This window comes from Natator depressus, chromosome 1 (genome assembly GCF_965152275.1).
Source record: "Natator depressus isolate rNatDep1 chromosome 1, rNatDep2.hap1, whole genome shotgun sequence".
Taxonomy (NCBI): Eukaryota; Metazoa; Chordata; order Testudines; family Cheloniidae; genus Natator; species Natator depressus.
The window spans coordinates 8,361,339-8,380,887 of record NC_134234.1 but is presented as its reverse complement, the minus strand read 5'-3'; the positions used below and the strand labels follow the sequence as shown (position 1 = coordinate 8,380,887).

General features: G+C 47.3%; 2 protein-coding genes and 1 pseudogene across 2 annotated transcripts; 2 read left to right on the top strand and 1 right to left on the bottom strand.

The window, feature by feature from the left end:
• The first annotated feature begins 1,602 nt into the window (after positions 1–1,602).
• On the top strand, positions 1,603–2,652 carry LOC141981058 (olfactory receptor 52D1-like; annotated as a pseudogene).
• Positions 2,653–3,855: 1,203 nt separating this feature from the next.
• On the top strand, positions 3,856–4,854 carry LOC141980922 (olfactory receptor 52H1-like). The gene has a single exon (XM_074942692.1). It carries the CDS (start codon positions 3,856–3,858, stop codon positions 4,852–4,854), a length of 999 nt encoding a protein of 332 aa, XP_074798793.1.
• Positions 4,855–17,571: 12,717 nt separating this feature from the next.
• On the bottom strand, positions 17,572–18,561 carry LOC141980916 (olfactory receptor 52K2-like). The gene has a single exon (XM_074942679.1). It carries the CDS (start codon positions 18,559–18,561, stop codon positions 17,572–17,574), a length of 990 nt encoding a protein of 329 aa, XP_074798780.1.
• Positions 18,562–19,549: the final 988 nt, after the last annotated feature.

Sequence of the window (19,549 nt, the reverse complement as noted above, 5' to 3'; positions counted from 1 at the left end):
AAACAGAACAGATGGCTGCTGATTTTAAGCAGTCTGATATCAAGGCTAGCAGAGGGCACAATGGGGGGCAATTCAAATCAGGGATGCTTTACGGCAACACTTTGAAAATGAGAACAAGTAATGTTTATTGCTATGCATGGGATTATAATGCATAATGAAGTCCAGTTTTGGTAGGGTAGGAAGCAGTTGTGATTGTTCTGGTCCAGGTTTCAATGTAAGGAAATGACGAAACTGCTTGCTAGTTTGCTGCTGCCATCTGTTATCATAACTTCAACGGAAAGAAACAAAGAGTATTTATTATTCAAATAACTTTCCTTTTATTGCCAAAAAAACCACAACACCATACGCACACACACACTGCTGAGCGTAAGTCCAGCTTTCATTTGAAAAGGTGTCTGTGGAGGTGGAGTGAACGGTAAAGTGAGACGTCCCAGAAATCGGAAAGGAATGAGCGGGCAGAGTTTGGGGCAGACATGGGAAAGAGTTCTGAATGTGCTGAAGGGGAGGGCGGGCACCCATCTGCTCAGTCTGGAGCATCAGGAGGGACTGCAGCATGTTGGTTTGCTGCTCCAAAACTTTTATCAGTCTCTCCATTTCATCCCTAGTGTATGCTTCATTTTCTTTCCTTTCCTGCTTCTCGCTTTCCCTCCACTGCTTGCATTCCGTCTTGTCTGCATGAGAGTATTGCTGCACCTCCTGAAACATATCTTCCTTGCTCCATCTTTGGTGCTTTCTTATCCGGTGGAGACACTCAGCTGGAGTGGAGGGGGTGCCTCCTTTCAAGAACATATCTGGTGAAGTACACGTAACAATAAACAGAAGCATTATTGTTAACTATACGTACAGCATTGAAATGCTACATTAAAATACACCACTGGTAACACACCAGTCTCTTTCCCCATAACTCTTGACAAGCAAACATGCCAGTGAACATTGCAAGCATGGAGAGTGTTCCCAGGGGTGGGGGACACTGGGCATGGGAGAAAAGCAATGGGCCAATTACAGTGATAAAATCAAGCAGGGTGTCTACACTGGCACTTTGGTGACAAAAAGTTTGAGTAAAAACCTTGCAACTCTCGTCCAGGTGGCTTTATTACGTCACTGAAACTGCGGAGTTCCGTTAGGGAAAGTGGCTTTGAGGTGTTAACACCTCCACTATTTCGTTACCAAATGCTGCCTTTTGGCGAAAAAGCTTGGCAGTGTAGACAAGGCCGAGGGACCAATAAGGGAAAACCAGTATCCACTCGTGCTTCTTGCTGGTGCCTATTAAGGTTTCCCACACCAGGATGTGTAGGAATTATTGACAAAAGGAGCACTATAAAATATGGAATTGCAGTGTTAGGGTCTGTTGTTCATAATTCATTTATCTGAATAATGAAAATGTCATTTTTCAGTGTGTGTGGAGCGACCAACCTGCTTCATCCATGAGAACAGCCTCCAGTAGTGCATGAAGTGTCTCATATTAACACTGTCTCTCCATCCAGGTATTTGTCCTGTGACTATTGCCCTAGACCCTGGGTTCATACAGGAAGTCAGGGGAACGTACGGTACATGCAGGAAACACCTTTCTGCCTCAGTGCTGGACACCTTCTCCCCTAAACCATGTCTGATTCCAACTCAACTGACTTTACAAACCCCTCCACTTTCATCCTGTTGGATATTCCTGGCCTGGAGGCAGCCCATTTCTGGATCTCCATCCCCTTCTGCGCCATGTATGCCATAGCCATCTTGGGGAACTTCACCATCCTGTTCATCGTGAAGAAGGAACCAAGCCTCCATGGGCCTTTGTACTATTTCCTCTGCACGCTGGTCGTCACCGACCTGGTCCCGTCTATGGCTGTCCTGCCCAAAATGCTGAGCATCTTCTGGTTCAATTCCAGAGAGATCAATTTCAGTGCCTGCCTCACCCAGATGTACTTCGTTCTCAGCTGCTCTGCGATAGAATCTGGGATCTTTGTGGCCATGGCTTTTGATCGCTATGTGGCCATCTGCGATCCCCTGAGACATTCCACCACTCTGACAAACCCAGCGGTGGTCCAAAATTGGCCTGGCCGTGGTGGTGCGTGGCGTCATGCTCATACTGCCCTATCCCTTCCTGGCAAGTAGGAGGGCCATATTGCAGAGCCAACATCATTCCAAACACCTACTGTGAGCACATCGCTGTGGTGAAGCTGGACTGTGCCGGCATCCGCCTCAGTAGTTACTACAGCCTCTCTGTGGCAATTCTTGGCAATCGGTCTGGATGTTCTTTTTATCACCATGTCCTATACCCAGATCTTCAGGGCCATCTTCAGCCTCCCAACAAAGAACACCCAGCTCAAGATTTTTGGGACATGCGGCTCCCACCTCTGTGTCATCTTAGCCTTTTACATCCCACATCTATTCGCCATCATCGCACAACGGTTTGGGCACAAGGTGGCCCTGCATTTCCATGTTCTCATGTCCAACGTGTACCTCCTGGTGCCCCCAGTGCTCAACCCCATCATCAAAGGGAAAGGAATGAGTGGGCGGAGTTTGGGGAGGACATGGGAAAGAGTTCAGAATATGCTGCAGGGGAAGGTCCCATCTGCTCAGTCTGAAGCATCAGGAGGAACTGCAGCATGTTGGTGTGCTGCTCCAAAACTTTTATCTCCCTTTCCATTGCATCCCTAGGGTATGCCTCTTTTTCTCTTCTTTCATGTTTGTCGCTGTCCCGCCAGTGCCTGCATTCCATCTTGTCTGCATCAGAGTACTACAGCACCTCCCAGGACATATCTTCCTTGCTCCGTCTTGGGTGCTTTCTTATCTGCTGGAGTCACTTAGGTGGAGTGGAGGGGTGCCTCCTTTCAAGGACATAACTGGTGAAGCACAAGTAACAATAAACAGAAGCATTATTGTTAAGTACACATACAACATTGAAACACTACATTAAAATACACTGCTGGTAACACACCAGTCATTTTCCCGCTGACCCTTGACCCTTGTCAAGTTGCAGTGGGGGAGGTTTAGGTTGGATATTAGGAAAAACTTTTTCACTAGGAGGGTGGTGAAACACTGGAATGCGTTACCTAGCAAGGTGGTAGAATCTCCTTCCTTAGAAGTTTTTAAGGTCAGGCTTGACAAAGCCCTGGCTGGGAAGATTTAATTGGGGATTGGTCCTGCTTTGAGCAGGGGGTTGGACTAGATGACCTCCTGAGGTCCCTTCCAACCCTGATATTCTATGATTCTATGATTCTAAGCACGTATGCCAGCAAACACTGCAAGCATGGTGAGTGTTCCCAGGGGTGGGGGACGTTGGGCGTGGGAGAAAACCAATGGGCCAATTACAGTGATAAAATCAAGCAGCGTGTCTACACTGGCACTTTGGCAATAAAAATTTTGGGTAAAGACCTTGCAACTCTCGTCAAGGCGGCTTTATTACGTCATTGAAACTGAGGAGTTCCGTCGTCAAAAGAGGCTTTGTCGTACTTACACCTCCACTATTTTGTCACCAAATGCTGCCTTTTGTCGAAAAAATTTGGCAGTATAAACAAGGCCGAGGGACCAATAAGGGAAAACCAGTATCCACTCGTGTTTCCTGCTGGTGCCTATTAAGGTTTCCCACACCAGGATGTGCAGGAATTATTGACACAGGGAGCACCATCAAATATGAAATTGGCATTAGTAGGGTCAGTTGTTCATAATTCATTTATCTGAAAAATGAAAATATCATTTTTCAGCGTGTGAAGAGAGACCAACCTGCTTTATTCATGAGAACATCCTCCAGTAGTGCATGAAGTGTCTCATATTAACATTGTCTCTAAATCCAGGTATTTGTCTTGCGACCATCACCCTAGATCCTGGGCACATACAGGAAGTCAGGGGAATGTATGGTAGATGCAGAAAACACTGTTCTGCCTCAGTATTGGACACCTTCATCCCTACACCATGTCAGATTCCAACTCAACCGACTTCACCAACCCCTCCACCTTCATCCTGCTGGGCATTCCTGGCCTGGAGGCAGCCCATGTCTGGATCTCCATCCCCTTCTGCATGATCTATGCCATAGCCATCTTGGGGAACTTCATCATCATGTTCATCGTCAAGATGGAGCCGAGCCTCCATGCACCCATGTACTATTTCCTCTGCATGCTAGCCATCACAGACCTGGTGCTGTCTACATCAGTGCTGCCCAAAATGCTGAGCATCTTCTGGTTCAATTCCAGGGAGATCAATTTCAGTGCCTGCCTCACCCAGATGTACTTCCTTCTCAGTTTCTTTATGATAGAGTCTGGGATCCTGGTGGCCATGGCTTTTGATCGCTATGTGGCCATCTGCGATCCCCTGAGACATTCCACCACCCTGACGAACGCTGTGGTGGCCAAAATTTCCCTGGCCGTGGTGCTGCGCGGCATCATGCTCATACTGCCCCATCCCTTCCTGGCAAGGAGGTGGCCATATTGCAGAACCAACATCATTCCAAACACCTACTGTGAGCACATCGCTGTGGTGAAGCTGGCCTGCACCGACATCAGCGTCAGTAGTTACTACAGCCTCTCTGTGGCATTCTTGGTGATCGGTCTGGATGTGTTTTTTATCGCCGTGTCCTATACCCAGATCCTCAGGGCCATCTTCAGCCTCCCAACAAAGGATGCCCGCCTCAAGACTTTTGGGACATGCGGCTCTCACCTCTGTGTCATCTTAGCCTTTTACATCCCACATCTGTTTGCCGCCCTCACGCAACGGTTTGGGCACAATGTGGCCCTGCATTTCCATGTTCTCATGTCCAACATGTACCTCCTGGTGCCCCCCATGCTAAACCCCATCATCTATGGGGCGAAGACTCAGGAGATCCGGGATAGGCTGCTCCAGCTCTTTATTCAGAAAGGGACCTAAAATTTTCTGCTGGTGCTCTGGTTCTCAGACCGCGCTCCATGCAGAGCTGGCTGGTGACATGGTGCTGGGCCCTCTTCCCTGAATCACTGACTGGCCAGTCAAAGAGACATTAAATCCTTTCCGGACCTTACCATGCTGTGTCAGCGTGACAAACTGGGAGTCCATCTATGTAGAACTCATAGGGTTGCCACCTTTCTAATTGCTGATAACTGGAACCCTGAGGCCCCACCCATGTACCATGCATCTTCCCCCAGGTTACGCCCCTGCTCTGCCTCTTCCCTCAAGGCCCCGCCTGCAACTCTCTCCTCTCCTCCCCCTGTCACTCTCTGGTTCATCCCTGTGACACTCTGCACTCTAAAGCACCCCATATTTACCATGGTGATGTAATTATGGTATGTTTTGTACAAAGCATGCCCTGTGAGGTATCATTCTAAAAATCTTAATCTGCAAGTTTGTTTAATTTCCTAAGTAACCTGCTTTGGTCTGTTTGCTATCACTTATAATTACGTAACATCTACCCTTCTGTAGTTAATAAACCTGATTTAAGTTTTATCTGAACCAGTGTGGTTTTGAGTGAAGTGTTTGGGACTCTTAGCTCTGCTAACAAAGGTTGGTGAATATCTTCCCCCATTGAGTGGAGGGCAGACTAATGAGTTCACACTGTACCGATCTCTGTGTAGTGCAAGATGGTATAATTTGGGGTTTATGGTCCAGCAGGGGTGCAAGGCTGGGGAGCTGGGAAATTCTCTGGTGCCTCCATTACTGGTCCATGAGTGACTTAGGTAAAGCACTCAAGTAACTTAGTTGGATGTGTGGCACCACCTGCTGTCATGCTGGGTGATAACAGGGCCCAGAGGGGCTGGCTGTGTGTCATCAGAAGAGTAGGGGGAGAGGCCAACCCAGCTGAATGGTTTTGGGGGCACAGAGGTTTCAACAGCTTCCAGACTGTACCCCAAAACAACACCCTGGCACCCCCATATTCACCACTGTTATATCGTTGCCACAAATATAGCTTTTATATCATTGCCACAAATCTTGTACAAACTGTGTCATGTGTCATGTGAGGTGTCACTGGAAAAACTATGGTTTGCTGAATATGATGATCCTATTTGTATGCATGTCTCATATTTAAAATCTGAAAATATGAATATTGATTATGTACCTGTATTTGAAATGTGTTTGCTCCTGTGGTAACTCCCACAAGGTAGTTGACATCCAGTCGAGCCAGCACTTTGTGAATGGACTATTCAAGTTGATGGCCCATCAATGAGAACAATGGGCCATGGGAGAAGCTTCTCCCCACCGGATGGACTTTCCTGTAGATGTTGTAGCCAGAATATGGGTAATGGCCCCTGCTATGACTCACTGAAGCATGCAAGGACATGTGACCATCTCATGTGACACCAGACTCCGTCTTGTGCCTGTACTTTCCCACTAATTGTGCTGGGGGCTTTGTTTGGGACAATGAAGTTCCCTGCACCTGGCAGAAGCTATAAAAAGGGGAAGTGATATCATCACTTGGCCTCACTCCCCTCCCCACCCCCCGCAAACTCAACATGTCAAAGGAAAAGATTTAGAGGGAAAGGATTTTGACTGGGGAGCTGGAAAGGAGAAATCCCAGCCAGTGTATGGAAGACTGATGAACTGTTTGTACCATCAGGATGAGATACTGCTTGATTCAAACGCTGTCTAGTTTAGGGAACTCAGATGGTGATTTTGCTGTATCTCTTAGGACATCTACTTTGGTCTCTACACCTTGTTATAATCACTAAAAATCTATCCTTCTGTAGTGAATAAATCGCTTTTATGTTTTTTACCTAAAACAGTGTGTTGTTTGAAATGCAAAACGGAAATCTGCTCAAGGAGAGGGGCTGGTGCATTGTCCCCTCCACATTAAGGGAGAGGCAGACTTGTTAATAAACTGGGCTTCTGACCAGGGCAAGATGGTACAGCTCTGGGGTCCTAAGCTGGTGAGCTGGGGGGAATTGACTGGAGCCTCGCTATTGCTGGTTCATGAATGGCTAGCGAAAGCATTCATGTAACTCAGCAGGGTGTGTCCCTGCCTGTGAATGTTTGTGTGAGTGCAGGACCTGGAGGGGTCTGCAGCTTGTCACATGATCACAGTGTGAGAGGGGACTCAGACTGGTGTGCCACAGAGCTCAGCGGTACCCCAATTCCAGGTAGCACCCCAGGGAAGTCCTTCACAGTGGCACAGCGAACAGGGTAAAATGCACAACTTGCTCTGAGTGAGATTTGCACTTCATACACTGGTGTAGAAATTTTAAGGAAGACTTTAAGTGTGGTGGCTGGAGATCAGTCAAAGAGGTTACCAGTATGTTGTTTTCTCTTTGCTTATTTCAGTAAAGGGAAGTAGGGACAGAAAAGTAACAAGATGAGTGCAAAGAGCTAAACAATTGTGAAATCGGAGCTATTCAGATTGCAGGCAGTAGAAAAATAAAAAGAGCAGAGGAGACTATTGCAGCTAAAGCTGGCAGAAGCTGCCAGTGATGAGGCTGAACACAGAAGGGCTATGGAACTAAAACAAGAAGAAACTGAGGAGAAAGAGAGAGAGCGCGGAATCACCTCTTGGACTTGCTGGAAAAGCAGAACCACTCCACTGATTCCCACCTCTCCAAAAATCCTCAAATGGGAACAGCTGCGTCCTGCATACAACGAGGTAGGAGATATTGCTGAATACTTCACTTACCTTTGAGAGACTGTGTGTGATTCATAAGGTTCCTGATGACAAGATGACAAGAAGATTCCCACTTTAGTTGCTAATTTAACCGGTAAAGCTGTGGATATATTCAATAAAATGCCATCTGATGATGCTTTAGATTATTGTAAATTCAAAGAAATGGTTTTGAAACCATTTCAGATTACCCCTAAAATGTATAGAGGGACATTTAGGAATCTTAAGTGGGGTGCTGGTACGTAACGTGAAATATGTTAACAAATGGAAGATTTGATGGGAAAGTGGGTAAGGGGCCCAGGTGTTACAAGCTTTGAAAGAATGTTTGATCTGGTTGGTCAGGAGTACATCTTAAAAAGATGTAAAGATGATGTGAAACAGTGTCTATAGGACAAAAAGTTGAAAACTACAGACGGAGGGTTTACACTTAGTGGGAAGTATGGTCCCATTTTACCCCTTTCTTCTAATCCCCAACCCTAATCTCCTGTTAAAACAGAAGAGTCCAGAATTATCATTGTAATTCCACTGATCCCCTAAAAAATAAATGCTCTGTGCTCAGAGGAAGCAGGCAGCAGGTAGCTCATGCAAATGCTGAAATTATAAGCACAGAAGCCCCTCAGGAACCTGTCACTTATCCTACTAGGTTTGTAATTTAGCGTCTTCACAACTAGGCATGAAGCATGTAGTTAGGATGAGTATACTGCAACAAGGTGAGAAAATCCTTGGGCCTTTGGCTAAAGTGCACATAGAAACTCAAGGTTTGTAAGCTGTATTATCAGTGAGGGTGGTAGACGATACCCCTATTGATATGCTAATTGGCAATGATTTCTTCCATGTAGCTCAGGCTGTTAAATTGTCCGCCTGCAGCAAGAAGGAGCATTCTGCTGGGACCTCAGAGGGAAAGGGGAAAGTCTCAGGAACTGGTGAAGGGAAGAGAGAGAGTCTCCTTGATTCCCCTACAGCAGCGGGAAACTGCATGCTTCCGGGGTAGGGGTGGTTCAGACCAGCTCCTGCCCTTCAGCTGAAGGCAGCTCTGACTCAGGGAGAAAAATGTCTATGTTGCAGCTAAACAAGGGACAAGTCCAGTGCTAGGCAGCATAGGGAGATGTGTTCCAGAGGGGAGTCTAGAGAAGGGTGATAGAGTCACAGAAATCACTGAGGAGGTGCGTGTGAGTTCCTTTAACTCTGCAGCAGGAGGCAACACCACCCCAAGGAAGGGAGCGGCATGTAGAGCCTGCCACAGAGACAACTATCCAGGCTGTTAGCTGTGAGTCCTTCACGGCTGACCAGGGGATAGATTCCACTCTAGAGAGCATAAGAGTATGTGTCCTAGGTGAGGCCCAGAGGAGGAAACTGGGGGACGAATAGTGGGAGTACAGGAATGTCTCCTAACTGATTACATGGGGGAGGATGCCCAGGACAGAATGGACGATTCAGCATTTGTGCTCCCAGGCACCCAACCTGTGGCTCAGCCTTTGAGAAAGAACTGACCTCCGGAAGAGGAGCCGTCACACAACTGACCTCTCGGGGATAGAGAGAGGGGTGATGCAGGGTATTCCAATCCAGCTCCCGATTATTCAGGACTTTGTTCCTGACATGCTTGTGAAAAGTAACTCTGTCCCTCTCAGACAGGATGCAGGTCCAACTGAATCAATGGTTGTCTGTGGAAATGCTAATGACCCAACTGACAGAGGGGAGGAGGAAATTCCCTGGGTTGGGAAGACTCTGTATTTTAAAGAATCCTTATTGAGGTTACAGGGACAAACCATGCCGATGTGTAGAAAGATAGGAAATATGGTAGGCAACCAGCTTGGCTTAACAGTAAAATCCTTGCTGATCTTGAACACAAAAAAGAAGATTACAAGAAGTGGAAGATGTTAAGAGTAACAAGAAGTTAGGTATGTTAGGAACAAGAAGAAAGTCAAGGAAAGAGTGGGCCCCTTACTGAATGAGGGAGGCAACCTAGTGACAGAGGATGTGGAAAAAGCTAATGTACTCAATGCTTTTTTTGCCTCTGTCTTCACGAACAAGGTCAGCTCCCAGACTACTGCACTGGGCAGCACAGCATGGGGAGGAGGTGACCAGCCCTCTGTGGAGAAAGAAGTGGTTTGGGACTATTTAGAAAAGCTGGACGAGCACAAGTCCATGGGGCCGCATGTGCTGCATCCGAGAGTGCTAAAGGAGTTGGCGGATGTGATTGCAGAGCCTTTGGCCATTATCTTTGAAAACTCATAGTGATCGGGGGAAGTCCCGGAGGACTGGAAAAAGGCTAATATAGTGCCCATCTTTAAAAAAGGAAAGGAGGAGGATCCTGGGAACTACAGGCCAGTCAGCCTCACCTCAGTCCCTGGAAAAATCATGGAGCAGGTCCTCAAGGAATCAATTCTGAAGCACTTAGAGGAGAGGAAAGTGATCAGGAAGAGTCAGCATGGATTCACCAAGGGCAAGTCATGCCTGACTAACCTAATTGCCTTCTGTGACGAGATCACTGGCTCTGTGGATGAGGGGAAAGCAGTGGAAATGTTGTTCCTTGACTTTAGCAAAGCTTTTGAGACGATCTCCCACAGTATTCTTGCCAGCAAGTTAAAGAAGTATGGGCTGGATGAATGGACTATAAGGTGGATAGAAAGTTGGCTAGATTGTCGGGCTCAATGGGAAGTGATCAAGGGCTCCATGTCTAGTTGGCAGCCGGTATCTAGCAGAGTGCCCCAAGGGTCGGTCCTGGGTCCGGTTTTGTTCAATATCTTCATAAATGATCTGGAGGATGGTGTGGATTGCACCGTCAGCAAGTTTGCAGATGACACTAAACTGGGAGGAGAGGTAGATATGCTGGAGGGTAGGAACAGGATACAGAGGACCCTAGACAAATTGGAGGATTGGGGCAAAAGAAATCTGATGAGGTTCAACAAGGACAAGTGCAGAATCCTGCACTTAGGATGGAAGAATCCCATGCACCGCTACAGACTAGGGGCTGAATGGCTCGGCAACAGTTCTGCAGAAAAGGACCTAGGGGTTACAGTGGACGAGAAGCTGGATATGAGTCAACAGTGTGCCCTTGTTGCCAAGAAGGCCAATGGCATTTTGGGACGTATACGTAGGGGCATTGCCAGCAGATCGAGAGACGTGATCGTTCCCCTCTATTCGACATTGGTGAGGCCTCATCTGGAGTACAGTGTCCAGTTTTGGGCCCCACACTACAAGAAGGATGTGGAAAAATTGGAAAACGTCCAGCGGAGGGCAACAAAAATTATTAGGGGACTGGAACATATGGCTTCTGAGGAGAGGCTGAGGGAACTGGGATTGTTTAGTCTGCAGAAGAGAAGAATGAGGGGGGATTTGATAGCTGCTTTCAAATACCTGAAAGGGGGTTCCAAGGAGGATGGATCTAGACTGTTCTCAGTGGTAGCTGATGACAGAACAAGGAGTAATGGTCTCAAGTTGCAGTGGGGGAGGTTTAGGTTGGATATTAGGAAAATCTTTTTCACTAGGAGGGTGGTGAAACACTGGAATGTGTTACCTAGGGAGGTGGTGGAATCTCCTTCTTTAGATATTTTTAAGGTCAGGCTTGACAAAGCCCTGGCTGGGATGATTTAATTGGGGATTGGTCCTGCTTTGAGCAGGGGGTTGGACTAGATGACCTCCTGAGGTCCCTTCCAACCCTGATATTCTACGATTCTATGACACAGGAAGCAGGTGTGAAAAGACACAGCTCTTAGCCCAGACAGCACAGACCACAGCCCTCTTGGAAAGGGGAGGGGAAGGTCTCAGTGCTGGGTGTGGGAATCACAAGGAGAGTCCAAGAGGGAGGTGGATTATTTCCATGGCCATAACTCTGGGGTTGGGAAGCAGCTCTGCAGGGGGCTAGCCAATATGTAAAGCCCACTTACTTCCTTATCTCATCAGACCCTGGCATACCAAGACCCCAAAGATCGCCTTAGACTGAGATTGCTACTAAAGGGGTGTGATGTTATTGACATGAACTGTGACCATATAGATCATTGTTGCAAGCAAGGTCCTAAAGTGGCACCAAATCTTGTACAAAGAAGGTCAAGTAAGGTGTCTATGAAAAGGTTGTAATTTGCTGGTTATGATTATGCTGTATGTATGTGTGTATCGTGTTTATATTTGAAGTTATGGAGGAGATGGATTTGTCCAGAATTGATACTCTCAGTAGTGTCCCGCCAAAGGCCACCTCGTTTCAAGGGGATACTGAGGGGAAAGGAAAACCAGTAACTAAACAATTGTTAAGGCTCTCCATCTTGTGCACATAGGGAAGGCAGAGCGGATCGCAGCATATCATGGCTCCGGGCTCAATGTCCCATGATGCATTTCTTTCCGTCCCAGCATTCCATGTGCTTCCATATCCAGTTGTGTCATTTTCCAACGTCCCGTGTTTTCTGCTCAGCCCACCACCTCTGTCTGTGGGAATGGATCCTGCACAGCTCTCCTAGCTGTCAGCAGCACATCGCGAATGGCATTGGAGTCAATCTCAAAGCTGTGAAGACGACATTTTTGGGCTCGGGAAACTAGCAGCGAGTGGTGGAATTGCATCGTTCTGCAGGTCTGGTATGACGCGCAGTGGCTGCAGAACTTCTGGATGTGGAAAGCCACCTTCCTGGAAGTGTGTACTGAACTCACCCCAGCCCTCCCGCGCAAGGACACCCAAATGAGAGCTGTGCTCTCGGTGGGAAAGCGCATGGCGATCGCATTGTGGAAGCTGGCAACTCCAAGCTGCTACTGATCGGTCTCAAAATGGTTTGGAGTTGGGAAGTCGACCGTTTTGATCGCTACGCAGATGGCCACGTAAAAGCCATGGCTATGAGGATCCCAGAATGCGTCACAGAGAAGCTGAGAGTGAAGTACTTCTGGGTGAGGCAGGCGCTGAAATTGATCTCCCTGGAATTGAACCAGAAGATGCTCAGCATTTTGGGTAGGACGGCCGTAGACGGGACCAGGTCAGTGACGACCAGCATGCAGAGGAAATAGTACATGGGCCCATGGAGGCTCGGCTCCCTCTTCACGATGAACAGGATGGTGAAGTTCCCCAAGATGGCTATGATGTACATGGTGCAGAAGGGGATGGAGATCCAGACATGGGCTGCCTCCAGGCCAGGAATGCCCAGCAGGATGAAGGTGGAGGGGTTGGTGAAGTCGGTTGAGTTGGAATCTGACATGGAATAGGAGAGAAGGTGTCCAACGCTGAGGCACAATGGTGTTTCCTGCATGTACTGTACGTTCCCCTGACTTCCTGATTGTGCCCAGGGTCTAGGGTGATCATCGAAGGACAAATGCCTGGATGGAGAGACAGTGTTAATATGAGACACTACACGCACAGCTGGAGGCTAGTGTCATGGATGAAGCAGCTTGGTCGCTCCACACACACTGAAAAATGACATTTTTATGATTAAGATAAATGAATTATGAACAACTGACCCTACTAATGTCAATTCCATATTTTATGGTGCTCCTTCCATCAATAATTCCTACACATCATGGTGTGGGAAACCTTAATAGGTGCCAGCAGGAAACATGAGTGGATGCTGGTTTTCCCTCATTGTTCCTTAGGCCTTATCTGCACTGCCAAGTTTTTTTGCCAAAAGGCAGCCTTTGGTGAAGAAATAGTGGAGTTGTAAACACTACAAAGCCGCTTTTGACAATGGAACTCCTTAGTTTCAGTGACGGAATAAAGGGAACTGAATGACAGTTGTAAGGCCGTTTACTCAAAAGTTTTGTCGCCGAAGTGCCAGTGTAGACACGATGCTTGATTTCATTGCTGTAATTGGCCTCCTGAAGGCATCCCACAATGCCCATCCTAACCACGCTGGTCAGGAGTTTCAACTCTGCTGCCCTGCATCCAAGTAAATACTTTCCACTCCTCCCCCTTTAAAGGCCCAGGAATTTTGAAATTCCCCTTCCTGTTTACTCGGTGTGGAGTGTTCACATCACATCTTCCCAGGTAGCCATGGTGGATCCATGCCGCAAATGGTCTTCCACCTGGACCACTGTGGAGCTGCTGGATCTGCTGAGGATTTGGAGAGAGGATGCTGTGCAGTCCCAGCTGTGCTCCAGCTGTAGGAATTTCGATACCTAGGGGAAGATTTCTTGCAGCTTGCAGGAAAAGGGCTTTGATCGGGAGAAGTGGAAGTGCAGAGCAAAGGTGAAGGAGCTGAGGCACACGTACCAGCAGGCAAGGGAGGCAAACAGTCGCTCCTATGCTGCGCCCCAGACTTGCCATTTTTATAAGGAGTTGGATGCTATCTTTGGTAGCAACCCCACTTCCACCACCAAGAGCCCTGTGGATACTTCGGTGGGGCTGGAGCCAATGGAAATTCAACCTAACCCAGAGGAGGATATCATCGATAATGATGTGGAGGCATTAAAAGATGTGGAGCCCATGCCGGGGTTGCCCAGTGCTATGTCCAGTCAGGAGCTGTTCTCCACTCTGCAGGTGTCTTATCAGTCACAATCAGGTGAGCCAGAAGCAGGAGAGAAGGTAAAAAGGTAAAATTCTTTTATAAAAGGATAGGTAAGAAGGCTGTTAGAGGGGCATAATGGGAGGCAATTCGAATCAGGGAGGCTTTGCAGTAGCACTTTGAAAAGGAGAATGAGTTTGTAAAGGGCTGGACCAATACTGCCTCTCTCTGGTCCCTCTTCTGAGGAGGTTTCATTCCTTCAAAGCCCACCCCTCAGCAGAGAAGCTGGAGAAAATGGATTTTATCTAAAATGCAGTTACTCCTTTCTTCTGTCTGCCCAAGCCTCCTGCCTCTGAGCACAAGGAGCATGAGCAAAGAGTACAGTAAAAGCCCCAAGACGTAAGGATAGAGATGGTTCCTACAATCAAATGTGAGTAAATAGCTGTGACATGGTCAGAAAGGGTTATGCAACTAGCATGCTAATTGACCAAAATTCAACCTTTAAAGACATATTAGAGAAGTATATAAATGGTCATTACGGCCATTTCTCATAAATAGCAACATCGCCATGGGAAATGGACTTGAGCTTTAAAATGCAAACCTGTACTGTTAGAGAATTAGAGGTGTCAGGGTTCCCTCCCCACTCTGAACTCTGGGGTACAGATGCAGGGACCTGCATGAAAGACTCCCTAAGCTTATTTCTACCAGCTTAGGTTAAAAACTTCCCCAAGGCACAATTTCTTCCTTGCCCTTGGTATCGCTGCAACCACCAAGTGATTTAAACAAACGTTCAGGGAGGGCCACTTGGAGCCCTATCTCCTCCAAAATATCCCCCCAAACTCCTACACCCTCTTTCCTGGGAAGGCTTGAGAATAATATCCTAACCAATTGGTTACAAAGTGAGCACAGACCTAAACCCCTGGGTCTTTAGGACACTGAAAATCAATCAGGTTCTTAAAAGAAGAATTTTATTTTTTAAAAAAGGTAAAAGAATCACCTCGGTAAAATCAGGATGGAAGGCAACTTTACAGGGTAACAAAAGATTTAAAACACAGAGGAATTCCCTCTAGGCAACTTTAAAGTTACAAAAACAGGAATAAACCTCCCTCTAGCACAGGGAAAAGTCACAAGCTCAAACAAATGATAACCTAATGCACCTCACCTTGCTTACTTACACTTTTTGTAGTATGAGAGACTCGTTTCAGGATGGTCTGCAGGAGAAGGAGTTTTCTGCCTGGCCCTTCTCAGTCCCAGGAGAGAGCACACAAACAAAGAGCCCAAACAAAGCCTCCCACCTCCCCCCCCAGATTTGAAAGTATCTTCTTTCCCCATTGGTCCTTTTGGTCAGGTGCCAACCAGGTTACTTGAGCTTCTTAATCCCTTACAAGTAAAGGAGGAATTCTAGGCTACCCTTAGCTGTATGGTTATGACAAGAGGTAATCCTAATTGTATGTGTTTATTTATATCTTGTTAGATGTTAACCATGTAAACAGGTGGTTCCTGTCTGTTGGTATATCTGCTGATTCAAAGATCAAAAGAAAATAGTAACATTGAAATTAAACATGCGTGTAATAATTTCATTGTCTAGACTTCTATTTGATATTTGTAGTTAACTACCAATGCAGGCTTAACGGATAATTACCTTATGCTGATGAATGGAAGAGTTACCAGTGTATTCACAGGAAATAGGTAATTCTATTTCAAAGCAACAATTCTTCATTATCATAGCCTGCAAATGGTCCTTAAAAGAATACTAGGGTCCTGATACATTTCAGCTTCGTCAGGAGAAGCTCAAGTCACAAGGCTGAGGTCTGCAGCTCCATTCTGGATCCCCCTGATCCTGAACATTGGGCTGCAAGCGAAGGATTAATTCTGAAAGAACTCTTTGCAACTCTAAAGCTCACCATCTCGACCCTGAAACTGACTTAAGAATTCTATTCATATCTCATGTATAACGATGTCCAGTTACTGCAGGGCAGAGGGATGCACTGGGTCATTAAGTGGGGCCGCCTCCTACCCGCAGGCAGGCTCCTTGTCAGGCTGCAGCATCTCCCGTCCCATCCCCAGAGCAGAGGGAGCCCAGCTGGGGGCACTGGGTGGGAGGAGGAGATTGTGATGGGATGTACCTCTGGGAGAAGCCTGGAAGCTGTTGGAACCGCTGTGCCCCCAAACCATTCAGCTGGGTTGGCCTCTCCCCCTGCTCTGCTGGTGACACACAGCCAGCCCCTCCGGGCCCTGTTCTCACCCAACACGACAGCAGGTGTTGCCACACACTCAACTAAGTTACTTGAGTGCTTTACCTAAGCTACTCATGGACAATCAGCCAATATCCCAGCTCCCCAGCTTTGCACCCCTCCAGGAGCACAGACTCAGAATTACACTGTCTTGCACAACACAGAGATGTGTACGGTGCAAGCTCATTAATTACCCTCTCCCCCCTCGATGGGGGAAGATATGCACCTTTCTTTGCTAACGGAGCTAAGAATCCCAATCACTTCACTCAAAAATACACTAGTTAAGATGAAACATAAATCAGGTTTATTAACTACAGAAGGATAGATGCTAAGTGATTATAAGTGATAAAAGAACAGATCAAAACAGGTTGCTCAGGAAATGAAACAAACCTGCAGCGTAAGACTTGTACATGCTTGATAGGATTTGAATCAGCAATATCTCACCCTGACTGATGATACAAGCAGGCTTACAGATTCCTGAGGAACAGGCTGTACCTGCTTTGAAGCCTGGGTTCCCCTGCCCCATTCAAACTCCTTTGCCTTCCTGAGCTTCTTGCAGGTGTTGAGTTGTGGGGCAGTGAAGACAAGAGGTGATTTCACTCCCCACCTTTTATAGTTTCTTCCAGTTTTATGAAAAGTCTGTGTATGTGACGTGCGGGGTCCGCCCCCATTGGCCAAACATTCTCCGTTGTCTCCATACTCCCTCCGCGGAGGCTTTCTTATACAGAGTTCCTGTGCTAGTGGATTCTTCCCTCGATGAGTGTTTATGACAGCAATTAACACTGTCTAGCTAATCCTTTGACATACCTGAAAGGCTGGTTTTGGGTGTTTCCAGCCTCGTATCACACTTTAGGAACTCACACAAAGCATGATTTCATTACTTCATATACAACCCAAGGAGGTATCAATGTTAAGCAGATTAAGCCCTTTAGAATAATACCTCACAGGACATACTTTGTACAAAACGTACCATAATTACATCACCGTGGTAAATATGGAGTGCTTTGGAGTGCAGAGTGTCACAAGGACGATCCAGAGAGTTACAGGAGGTGGGGAGGAGAGGAGAGAGTGAAGGGCAGGGCCTTGAGGGGAAGAGGCAGAGCAGGGGCGTAACCTGGGGGAAGATGCATGGTACATGGGTGGGGCCTCGTGATTCCAGTTATCAGGAATTAGAAAGGCGGCAACCCTCGGAGTTGCACATAGTCAGATTCCCCAGTTTGTCACACTGACACAGCCCAGTAAAGTCAGGAAAGGGTTTCAGGTCTCTTTGACTGGCCAGTCAGTGATTCAGGGAAGAGGGCCCAGCACCATGTCACCAGCCAGCTCTGCATGGAGCTCACTCTGAGAGCCAGATCACCAGGAGAAAGCTTTAGGACCCTTAATGAGTAAAGAGCTGGAGCAGACTATCCCGAATCTGCTGGGTCCTCACCCCATAGATGATGGGGTTTAACATGGGGGGCACCATGAGATATATGTTGTTCATGAGAACGTGGAAATGCAGGGCCATATTGTGCCCAAACCGTTCCGTTAGGGCGGAGACGAGATGTAGGCTGTAAGAGGCTAAGATGACACAGAGGTGGGAGCCGCAGGTCCCAAAAGTCTTGAGGCGGGCGTCCTTTGTTGGGAGGCTGAAGATGGCCCTGAGGATCTGGGTATAGGACATGGCGATACAAAACACATCCACACCGGTCACCAAGAATGCCACAGCCAGGCTGTAGTAACTACTGAGGCGGATGTCGGCGCAGGCCAGCTTCACTACAGATATGTGCTTGCAGTATGTGTAGGGAATGATGTTGGTTCTGCAATATGGCCACCTCCTCACCAGGAAGGGAAGGGGCAATACGAGCATGACGCCACGCAGCACCAGGGCCAGGCCAATTTTGGCCACCACAGGGTTTGTCAGAGTGCTGGAATATCTCAGGGGATCACAGATGGCCATGTAGCGATCAAAAGCCATGGCCACGAGGATCCCAGAATGCATCACAGAGCAGCTGAGAAGGCAGAACATCTGGGTGAGGCAGGCGCTGAAATTGATCTCCCTGGAATTGAACCAGAAGATACTTAGCATTTTGGGTAGGATGGCCGTAGAAGGGACCACGTCGGCGACGACCAGCATGCAGAGGAAATAGTACATGGGCCCATGGAGGCTTGGCTCCCTCTTCACGATGAACAGGATGGTGAAGTTCCCCAGGATGACTATGGCGTACATGGCACAGAAGGGGATGGAGATCCAGACATGGGCTGCCTCCAGGCCAGGAATGCCCAGCAGGATGAAGGTGGAAGGGTTTGTGAAATCGGTTGAGTTGGAATCTGACATGGTGTAGGGGAGAAGGTGTCCAACACTGAGACAGAACGGTGTTTCCTGCATAGACCGTACGTTCTCCTGACTTCCTGTATGGCCCAAGGTCTAGCGTGATGGTCGGAGGACAAATGCCTGGATGGAGAGAAAATGTTAATATTAGACACTACATACACAGCTGGAGGCTGGTGTCATGGATGAAGCAGATTGGTCGCTCTTCACACACTGAAAAATGACATTTTCATTATTCAGATAAATGAATTATGAACAATTGACCCTACTAATGTCAGTTCCATATTTTATGGTGCTTCTTTAGTCAATAATTCCTACATATCGTGGTGTGGGAAACTTTAATAGGCACCAGCAGTAAACATGAGTGGATGCTGGTTTTCCCTCATTGTTCCTTAGGCCTTATCTGCACTGCCAAGTTTTTTTGCCAAGAGGCAACATTTGCTGAAGAAATAGCGGAGGTGTAAACACTACAAAGCCGCTTTTGAAGACAGAACTCTTCAGTTTCAGTGACGTAATAAAGGCACCTTAACGAGAGGTGTAAGGGTTTGCAACAATGATTTCTTTTCAAGGCTCTTTGGTCATTGACCAAACTTGCAGCGAAAAAAGTCTGCCAATTTACACATGGGCTCAATACAATGAAACCCAGACTAGAGAGTCCATGCTGTAGCCAGTTTCCCATTCACCTAGTTACTGAAAATCTGAGAGTGGGGAAAAAACACCTTTGCTAAGACATGTGCCGGGGGAAACATCCCAACTAGAACACTCCTCAGGGAAAAGACTTGGGCATCATTGATAGCAGCTCCACGGAAACACCTGCTCATTTGCTGTAGTGGCCACAACAAAGACAATGTTCAGATGTGTAAGGAATGGGAGGGAGAATATCCTGCTTTGGAGATGCACTCACTTTTGGTCACCCAGTCTCTATAAAGGATCTAGTAGATAGAAAGGGGATTTCCCAGGCAGGCTATGAGAATGGGGGAGGCTGGCGTATGCGGAAAGACTGAAAAGTCTGGGACTGGTTAGTTTAGATAAGAGACAATTAAGG